This window comes from Chanodichthys erythropterus, chromosome 18 (genome assembly GCF_024489055.1).
Source record: "Chanodichthys erythropterus isolate Z2021 chromosome 18, ASM2448905v1, whole genome shotgun sequence".
NCBI lineage: Eukaryota > Metazoa > Chordata > Actinopteri > Cypriniformes > Xenocyprididae > Chanodichthys > Chanodichthys erythropterus.
Window position 1 is genome coordinate 12,327,548 of NC_090238.1, and position 10,953 is coordinate 12,338,500.

General features: G+C 35.9%; 1 protein-coding gene across 2 annotated transcripts in view; it reads right to left on the minus strand.

Annotated features, from left to right (window-relative positions):
- Positions 1 to 8,857, minus strand: part of setd3 (SET domain containing 3, actin histidine methyltransferase) — a 29,923-nt gene extending 21,066 nt beyond the window's left edge. The window contains exons 1-6 of one of the 2 annotated variants that reach the window (XM_067368376.1): positions 8,784 to 8,857; positions 7,308 to 7,435; positions 6,587 to 6,679; positions 5,174 to 5,322; positions 3,830 to 3,902; positions 2,666 to 2,922 (exon numbers count right to left, since the gene is read on the minus strand). In XM_067368376.1, the coding sequence (XP_067224477.1) occupies positions 2,666 to 2,922; positions 3,830 to 3,902; positions 5,174 to 5,322; positions 6,587 to 6,679; positions 7,308 to 7,410 (675 nt within the window). In that variant the 5' untranslated portion in view covers positions 7,411 to 7,435; positions 8,784 to 8,857. The remainder of the gene's footprint in view (positions 1 to 2,665; positions 2,923 to 3,829; positions 3,903 to 5,173; positions 5,323 to 6,586; positions 6,680 to 7,307; positions 7,436 to 8,783) is intronic. The other variant, XM_067368377.1, reaches the window with a different exon arrangement.
- Positions 8,858 to 10,953: the final 2,096 nt, after the last annotated feature.

The following is a 10,953-nucleotide window of genomic DNA, read 5'->3' on the forward strand; positions in this document are numbered from 1 at the left end:
GAGAGCGTACCACTGGGACCCTGTTCATTTCTCATCAACAACGGCAGATGCAGCACACCAAGGTTACTTTGCATTCGCTGCATACCGGGGTCACCTTATGAGGTTCACCTCCCCCACACACAAGCACGCATCCAGCCCCAACGAGGAAGGCACGGTTATCATTGGTCCCCCCGCGGACACGGGAGGCGCCTGGATACTCCTCAGAGGGTGCTCGGCATTGACAACAGCCTATCCCTCTTCACACAGGCAAATATATATAAAAAGCTCCTCAATTCCAGCAGGTGAAGGGCCTTGCTTTCTCAGTTCTTCCTGAGGAAAAGCCGGGAGGAGGGGGGAGGCAGGGACCAGATAAAGCAGGCGGAGGGAGGAAGTAGAAAGGGGGGGCTGGGGTTGTCAGTCATGTGTGGAAGGTACATTCAGGTCAATTCAATTCAAAGCCAATGCGACAAGCTAATTTTCCAGCCCGGTCATCTGCGGCCGCCTCAGAAGAGAGGCTGACATTGACAGTAGTCATTACAGTGACACTGGCTCCCAACCTGAAGAGTCGAGAGGAGAGGAGCGGACAGGACACTCACCAAAGGGCCGGCAAGACAACCCTCCCCCTCAACTGAACCTCTTTGGGAAAAAAAAAAAAAAACAGAGCTTTATATGAGCAAAAAGAGTTACGTTCATTTCACTCTGAACTCCTGCTTGAATGCACAGAGAATGAATCTTTCTGTTCATTAAAAGGTTTACACGGCGTGATCAGCGTCTAATTCACTACGCCAAGAGGTCATAAGGTCCTCCAGCTTTGCTCTAGCAATACAAACTTTAACCAAGTTCATTTCAGAAGAAGTAACGTTTCATTTAGACCAGTACCCTTGGAAGCCTAACTCACTTCTGCCACCTAATGGACTACATATTTAAATTGAAATCATTCACTACATATACATATTGATTAACTTTCTGATGACTGATGCCTACGGCTTAAAGTAGCAGATGCATATATTTTAGTTTATTGTGTTTCCTGTTATTTATCTCAGTCGCTGTATAGAAAACTGTTAATAACTTTAATCAAGTGTATTTATACTGAGAACGAGAAACAATAATACCACTCCTAATTACACTCCCACCCCCTTTTATAAACTAGAAAACATTTAATAAAGAAAATGTCAACAGATTTGCAGACAAAATGACAAATACATTAACTATTTGCATGAATATTTGATGCCTTATCTTGACAGTAATGTGAAATATTAGTTTCTTTTCCCTAATTGACAGTCATCTAATGAAAGAAACAAAATGTACCGCTCAAAGATTTAGAATGAAAATTGGGGAGAACTGGGAAGGGCATATTATTGCTTCCTTAATAGCTAAGAGGAGGTCCAAGAACCGGGATAAAATTTATTGGACAGATCACAGTCCCGTTGAAATGAACTGCCGTCTCAATGTGTCATTTAATAATCATAAATCTACATATTCAAGATTCGCATCATAACACTGAAATTACATTTTATAGTAATACATTTTATTGTAAACAAAAGTGGAAAGTAAACACATTCTAGAACTTACCAGGTGAGGCAACAACTGAATATTAAGCATAGATATTTGACTGGACTTTCAAAATCAAAACTTATTTTTGTTTACTAGTGGAAACAATGAAATATCTACAATCTGACATTTTTACTTCTGAACTGACGAGAAGATTTTATAGTCTAGACGTACATTTCTATTTAATTTTCTTATTTCTATATAACTTCTTACATTTATAATTACTTATTGTAACAGAGGAGAAAGTATCATATATTTATTATCATATTCTTTTCTACGACTAAAATCTAAAACTTCAGACATGCCATTATTTAAAAGAAAACTCATTTCAGCCCACTTATGTTTTGCTTTGTACCCTACTTTGAGGGATAGACATCTCCCCCTGCTGGTCAAAGATGGCCACTGCAGCACTGTCTCAGAGTCATGTCAATGGCAGCTTATCAGGGGCCCTGAAATTGGGTGCAAGAGGGCATTATAAAGCTCCTTTTACCCATCTCCAATGTGCCTTCAACGGCAGGGATCCTTTTAAAACTGGATTTCCTCACCTCAGCAGACAGCAGTGTAAAGGACAGCTATTCATGTGGCTAGAGAGTCTGAATAACTTGTCGAGCTGATTGCTTAAAAAACCCTGCACTCAAATGGCTTTCAGTCCATGTATGAGACACAGATAGGGCTATCAGTCACCGCACTCATCAAAACTGCCATACGTATGAGTACAGCTCTATGAGTTTACTGAAGAAAGTTTGCACTTTTGTGTACTTGTGATATATTCAGGGACATCTATAGCTGAAATGTGAGACTAGGTGCTCAAGTTAGATTTGTATTAACAGCTGAAGTTATTTTTTCTCTGAAAAAGTAGGTAAATATATGTAGAACAGTATGCAATAGCCAATTAAACACTTGATCACACCACACTGCATGTGGCCATCAACAAAAGGCTTTAATGACTTAATGTTATTTAAAATGTATTTAAGTTTTTCTTTGGCAGTGCAATCATTCAGACTCTTAAGATTGTATATGGTTTTCACTTCCTTTTAATTTTGTCACTCTCTAATTTAAAACTCAAGCCAAATGAATGAGTCAAAAGAATATATATGCAAGCACACAGACAGCAGAGAGAAGCTGTATGACTTACGTGGATAACTTTGTAGAAGTAGGCGTACTGCCGTGCTGTGTTTTTATATTGACTGAGCACGTCCTGTATGGCTTGTGTGGCCAGCAGGTGGCGCACTTCCTCCTCTTCAAAGTACAGGGGGGTGTCGTAGTCAGCAGGCAGGGTCTTAATGTAGGGCAGCCAGGGAGAGCTGGGATTGGCCCGTTCACACAGCAAGTGTAGAGCCAGAGTCACATTGCCCATGGCCTGGAGAATCCGGTCCTGACTGTAAAGCGGCCCTGTGAAAAAAGGTTAAGTTAGGGTTCTGTCTGCAAATGGTTTGCAGATATTAAAACACAACTAATTCTTTTCACTTAAAATTATCCTGTTTTCAAGTTAAGGTTTTGACATGGTCCCGTGTTTAATTGAGGTGAAAGCTTGTTTGAAAGTTATAAGAGTTTATATCGGGTCATGTAAGCCACAGTATAGTTACATTTTTAAAATGTAACATTATGCAGATGGTTTGGATAACAAATAGTGTTGTTATTGTTAACTAAAACCATTAAAATCTATTTTCAGCATAAAAAAAAACAGATTTTTAAATTTAGTTTGAAAAAAGTGACTAAAACTAATAAAAATAAACTAAAAAAATAATTCAAGCTAAATAAAAATATTAAAAAGACAGAAGCACATAATGTACTAAAACTTAAACTAAAATTAAAATATAAAATAAAAACTAATAATATAACAGTACACAGTATAAATAATACTAAAAAAACAGCACTGGTTCTAACTCAAATGTTTTGTAAGTGTGAAAATGACACATCTAACATCTACATGATAGAAGGATCATTTTTAAATACAACATATTATAAAATAAAAATAAATATAACATTATAAACAAACAAAAGAACATATAACAAAAATATCATAGAAAAAAAAATTTATGTTTGCTCCACACACTTGCATGTTTTACCAACAGCTGTAAAAGTCAAATTAATTTTCTATGGTAATCAACAGCAATTCACAGTCTAAATCACTGTTGGAGCTAAAATCTGTATCTTACCTGGAACATTAAAGTAATAATTCTATAAATATGGTCTACATATTCTAAATATGGAGAGAAACATTTGCACATTTCACTGTGGCATGTCATTATTAGAGTTTAAGGTCAAAGACTGACATTGCAAAACTAAGCGAACTCACCGAGGACAGAGTTCTTGGCGGATTCCACAGTCATCAGCATTTTTCTAGGGATCCACAAGAACAGCTCCTCAGCCTGAAATAGACAGAAAGCCTGGTATGGTCATTCAAAAGCACCATTTGTTACATTGTAGAGTTGAATAAAAATTGTGTTTGATTACAGGGCTAGTCCTTTCCTGACACATTCAAATTACATTATTTTAAATAGAAACTTTTGAAATGTTGTGAAAAACTACATTTTATAAACAACAATTAGCTAAAGAACCTCAAAATATGACCATCAATAACCTCTACAAATCAGCACTAAAACATTCCATCCTAAATCACTAACAAGGATAATGGTTACTAAAAAAAAAAAAATAACCACCAGATAAAAAAACTTGGTCAACAGCCATCAAAAAGGAACACAAATAATTATGTACAATTATCTACTGCCAACATACAAGTTGGGTTACTTGTTTCATCCTTCAACAGAATATATGACAGAGCGCTCTGTAGGTGGCAGAAAAAGCCAGCACATGACACACATAATTTGCAATAGATCTAATCTCGATTATTTCAAAGTGTGTGAGATGCCAAGAACAATATCAGCATGAAGCTAGGTTTATATTGTAGTTTATTTCGGCTAGGAACAGCCCATTAGGGCTACGTTCACACTGTCAGTCCAATCAGATCAGAATCTGACCTAAAATTATTGACTGTCCACATTGTGTATCACAGCTGTTCAGATGTGATGTGTGTGTCCCATGCGGCTCTTTCACTTTCTAGAATATCTGCATCGGTTGCTATGGCAATGATGTTTCATTGGTAGGTGTACGGCAAAAACAACGACTGCAGCAATACAGATGTTGTCTTAATTAGCACATGACAATGAGTAACCGCTGCACTGGACTACTGCATCTTATGATGAAGCAGCAGAAAGTAAGGAGGCTAGTATGTGTGGCTTTATTCAGTGCTGTCGTCTCCACCGGTTTCAAAACATGTCTCTGTTATATCGTCATTTTCTGCTCGTCCACACAACCTTGTTCCTCCAGCAACTTCCAGCATGTTTCCTATAAACACGTTGGATGTTTATGTTTTACGTGGCATGAGACAAATTTTCATGTGATTTTTTTTGCCGTTCACACTTGCCAAGTCTGACAATCAGATGTGCACAAAAATCCGTTTTGGACTGACGGTATGAACGAGGCTTCAGAGACAAAGGAGCTTTCAGACCAACTTGTAAAAATAATTCATCAAAAAGAAAGGAAAAGAATCCAACATGAAAAAAAAAAAACTGATTATAGAGTCTCAACTCAACCATCTTGTCATCAAACAGTCTGTGGACTAGGTGAGAAAGACACCAACCTTGATATCTTTGGTAGCCTTCAGACCATATCCTTCATCTGCAAAGTTGGAGATCTCGAAACCATCACAAGAAGCCCCACACTCTGCGGCCCAGGCCATCAGCTCAGAGAAAAAGTCTTCCCTGATTCCCTCAAATGATACCGACATCCCTGAGAAAATAATACAATCCCATCACAAGCTGATTTAGCTATTGTATGTATATTGAACATCAGTGTGAGAAGCGCTCTCTTTAATGATTTCCATTATTCTACTGTATTATGTTGCTGTAACACCACACAAGTGAACCTAAACGGTGCTAACTATTACTATCCTACTGCATAATGTGCTGTCTAACATTTATTCTAATGGATATTTATGTGTTCTAAATGCACATCTCTGAGACTCCCACTGAGTGTTTTATTAAGAAATGTGATAGGATCCTTCTCAAGTCTTTGTAACCAAAACTACTTCTGTGTTTGCTACATTAACTTACTGCATATGTGCATTTTGTTATCAATTGTTATTCTATCAAATAAAGAAAGGTATAACAAGCCATCTTTTATGCTAATAAGATTTCTTGTATTCTTAAGTTGCTGTAAAGGGAAAAAAAAAAAAAAATTCTGTTAAGATTCTGTTAATATTCACTTATCCTCATGTTGAATTAGTTCACTTCAGAATTAAAATTTCCTTATAATTTATTCACCCCCATGTGATCCTAGATGTTTATGTCTTTCTTTCTTCATTTGAAAAGAAATTACGTAATGTGATTACATTATTATGTAATGCACTGCGCATCAAAGAGCTACTGCAAGATGATCATTTGTGGTTAAAAATATTTTTTTGTTTGTTTTTTTTTTTTAAGAAAATGACTGATCGCTTCGCTAGATAAGACCCTTATTCCTTGTCTGGGATCATGTAGAACCCTTTGAAGCTGCATTAAAACTGTTTTTTGGACCTTCAACCCCTTGGTAGCCACTGAAGATCACAATATGGAGAAAAATCCTGGAATGTTTTCCTCAAAAACCTTAAATTTCTTTTTGACTGAAGAAGGAAAGAAAAACATCTTGGATAACATGGGGGTATTCAAAAAGTTCCAGTTCCTCACAAAAAGCTATACTCTGCCTTAAAAAGTGTCGAAATATAGTGCATGAGCCATATGGACTTTGAAGCTTGACAGCATCCATCAGGTTGGGCATTTAGCAAAAAATCTAATTTTGTGCTCATCCACAGAACAATAAATGACAGAATTCATATCTGGGTACACTATTCCTTTAAGTTCCACACCATCTGTTTTTTCCATCCACTTTATCCTTGCAACAAGGACAGTTAAATAAATAATTCCTTATAAATGGCCAATGGAAAATCAAAGGGCAAACCACGCAACGTAAAAGCTTGAGAACTGCTAAATCATATTCATGTGAAGCAATAATGTACCTTTTTGTTTCTTACGGATCTTCTCCACCAGAGCTCGGATCTGAACATATTCCTCCCACTCTTTCCCAGGAGAGGGAGCAGCACTGCTACACTCTGAATGGGAGAAAGAAAATATAAATTATTGGAATGATTTATTTATCAATCACTTACGCTTGGATCAACAAAATCCAGCAGGGGAATGTGGGGAAATAGCTCAGTGCTCTATATTAAGAAGAGTTCCTAGAGTAACCAAAGGCTGGCTGATTCATTTTCTCTTTTGGCTGTTTTTGTGAAAAGTTGCGGCATCCATCGGCCTAGTAAAAGTCCTTGCACAACAACACAGACCGCAAATTGTCTTTGATATAAACAAGTGCATGTCCTTCCTGAAAATGACATGCCATTTTGGAGAGATGTTTGATGTATTGTTAAAAAATCTGGACTGATAACCAAATTATTCCATCAAGTACCACCATACCCTTGAGCACAACCTCAGGAGGCTCCATTTGGATAAAAGCTTCAGATGATTAAATACTAACTAGATTTACTTACACATAAAGAAATCAATCATTCACACTGAAATGTATCCAGTTGCATCTTTAACACCACAACCAAAAAAAACCCACAATCATGTAATGTGATTACGGCATAATCACAAAAGCCTTTTGTGTACCAGTGATGAGAGCAATTCATTGCGACAGAATTCAGAGCAGGAATGCAGTCGTAGAGAATGTTTTTTACTCACTCTGCAGTAGTTCAGAAATTAAATTCATCATCTCTTTTGGAGAAAACGCAGCTGTGGCCCCGGTCCCCGATTTCTGGGTCTTCACTCGGCTCTTTTTGCCCATCTTGCTGGTCTGGGAGAGAGGATGGCTGTGAAAAATGCAAGTTGAAAGCAAATATACAGTAATTACTTTTAATAACAGTCAAATTTAAAGTAAGAATAAAGCTAAAATGTGACCAGGCTTCATTCTCCTTTAGGCAGCCTAGAAGTCTGTACAGTAAATGAGCCAATAGTCGGAGAAGTACTGGACTCTACTCTTCTTATAAATATTTAGGTCCAGTGGACTAGGGATAGTACATTTATAACTAAATGGTAGAAACATGTGAATGTTTCACATCCAAATAATCTCCGAAACTGGAATTACTGCCAAGAAAGGTTAATGGTCTCTGTGAGGGATTAAACGGATGGCTACAGCGAGCTAAAGGCCACTAAGTCAGGTACTTCACTGTAAACAATGAGCATGTGGCTTACATGAAACTTATCAAATGCATGTATGTAGTTAAATTCAATAAATAAGTCCTATGGCAGCTGTTCCAATATTTCAAAAGTGGTCTGGCTGCTTTACCTGTACAAATGTGGGCAATGCACATTTCTATGGTGAACCATAAGTTTTCAAAAACTCCACTGGAGCACTTTTTTGTGTTTGAACTCTCAGAGATGAATCCAGAAGAAGTCAAAGAAGCAATCTTGAATATTTCCATCAAATCACCCAACGCCTACTATTCACAAAATGATGACAATTGTATTACTGAAGAGCAAATTGGATTGAAACATTTAAAAGTAAGATACTACCATTCAGAAAGCTGCAATTACACTGGCTGACAGCAAAGACATGCATCATAAGACAAACTCAAGAGGTCAATATTCAGAAAACAAGATCAGTTTATTAGATAATGATCTCAACAGCTTGATGCCTTAAAATAACTGGCCTGGCCCAATGTATCCATTCAAACCCACCAGATGAGCACCTGCTTCACATTTCACACTATTGCACTACATGTCAGGCTTCATTTTAAAGAGAGGTCCAATGGTCAAATGCATGAATTAAAACACCAACAAACATATTCATCCATTCATTTATATTTATATCCATCTAGCTATCTGTCTGTTCATGGCCCAAGTGTCTCAAAACCTGGTTAGCTGCCTACATAGACATCATTTTAGAGTATCATAGGCGCGTTTGAAACGTTCAACAATATTTTAGGCAGCGTACAGATGGATTCAAGCACGCATACGACGCCCAGATATGCTGTCTAGGTAGGCAGCTCACTAGGTTTTGAGGCACATTCAAGCATGCTTGTGTTTCGCAATTTGCTGAATTAGACACCATTTACAGCGTATGTTTGCAAAACATTTGCAGGTATGTGGCGTATAACATTATAAATACCTCGTGGACACTTGCGAACATTATTAAATCAGAATGAACGCCAAAACTACCTTCCAATTGACTGCAGGGATCCTCCTGTCAACCTGGAATTCAATCCTCTTCAGCTCGGTTTACTGGTAAAACCTAACATACTTCAGAGGCAAAGCCACGCCCTAATAATATTTCTAAAAAGCGGATTGGTCCATTGAAGCGTTTATCCCGCCCTTAGCTCGCCCAGAAGCGTATTTTAATGGGCTAATGCTGCATACGCAACTGCGTACGTGTGAGATAATTGGTTAAAGCGTACATATATTTCTCCTCACTAAACTGTGCGTATCTATTGGTTTGCGCCAAGGCGGTACCCGTTTGTAGAGATTTCACTGGTCGCGAGAGGAGTCGATCTGTGCGGTCAGATTTACAAGGTTGGTTTGACTACACCAACAGAAAACGCTTGTGTGACTTGTGATTGGAAGTTTACTTTGGGTTCATAAAGTGACCATAAAAGGATAAAGTTTGCACAACATGATTCGCGGAGGAAAACGTCAATCACAGGAACAACATATTTAAATATGTAATGGCTGTGACACTTAACAGGTTAATGTATCTATTTTTCTACTTTATAATGTATGATATAATTTATTTTCCTTTTTTTACTTCTTACATTTATGAATTTATATAATATTTATCAATTGTGGTAATGATATGATAACTGGTTATTCCCTAACCCTGTTTAAATTACACCAAAGATGTAATTTCTATATAATTTCTTAACCTGTTAAATGTCACCCCTTTTTTTTTTTTTTTTTTTTGTTTTTTTTTTTTTTTTTGTTTAGACATGAAAATGCACTATTCAAACTTAAATGTTTGTAATTCAAGAATACTTTGAAATAAAGGTCTTGTTTTAAAGATTAGATTTGGCAGATTGTTGTAGAAGTGAAATAACTTATGTAAGTGAAACAGAAAAAAAAGTTATAGAAGTTTAGGTTTATGAAAATGTAAAATGAAAAAATATATTTTATATAAAATATATATTTTACAAAACAAGTTTCACTCTAAAACTGCAAGTAAATCAAAGCCAAAAATCTGAACAAGTTGTGTTCCAAATTTCAGGTTGATATCTCAAAAAAAGAGCTTTCAGTAAGATTTTGTTTGGGTGCAGTATCACACTTTTTCACTAGATGACAAGCTCCATTACTGACCATATAAGGGCGCATCCATTTCCATATATGGTTTGAGTGATCTGAACCATATATTTCCATTATTTTCATACTATTTATGAAGTAAACATCCTATATGGAAGTAGTAAGGGAAGTTTGGCAGAATTTGATATGAATTCAGCCTCTAATAAACATAAAAACAACATGTATGTGGGTTACAGATCGCCGCCACAATCATAAATGTATTTTTTTTTTTTCTATTAAAACATTTTCAGACCTTTAAAAAAAAAAAAAGTTGAATGGATGTTATCTTTTGAACTCTTGGCATGAAAACAAACATGTTTCAACCAATCTTAAATGATTTTCATGTTCAAAATTTCAAAATAAAGGTCTGAACATGCCTTATGAGTATGAAAATATGCTTGTTGCAAATTAATAAACTACTCCTCTCTAATTTATTTTAAAATAAAAGAAAAAAAAAAGAAAACTAAGCTTTCAAATGATATATAGTTTGTCAAGATTAGTTTAGGTTTAGTATAGAATATTACTGTTTTAAATATGTAATGGCTGTGACACTTAACAGGTTAATGTATCTATTTTTCTACTTTATAATGTATAATATAATTTATTTTCCTTTTTTTACTTCTTATATTTATAATTTTATATAATATTTACCAATTGTGGTATATGATAACTGGTTATTCCCTAACCCTGTATACATTACACCAAAGACATAATTTCTATATAATTTCTTATAAAACAACAATTTAGGATTTAAGGTTAAACTACATTCAGACAGACAAAAAAAAAAAAAAAAAAAACAGGATTGGAAGCTCATATAGAATGAATAAAGAATAAAACATCGTATGTAATATTTAGTTTGATCTTCTGAGGTTGGCAAATAACATTCTGAAGGTCAAGCACCTACTTCCTCTTATAATTTTTGGAAAAGACAAAAAAAATATAAATCTGTCAACATTAGGAGCGTCCATTCAATTGCAGTAAATCTCCAGTAGATGGCAGAATCTGCCTTTTTTCTGTTCATTTCACACAACACAAAAAGAAGACATTTTACAAAGAGAAG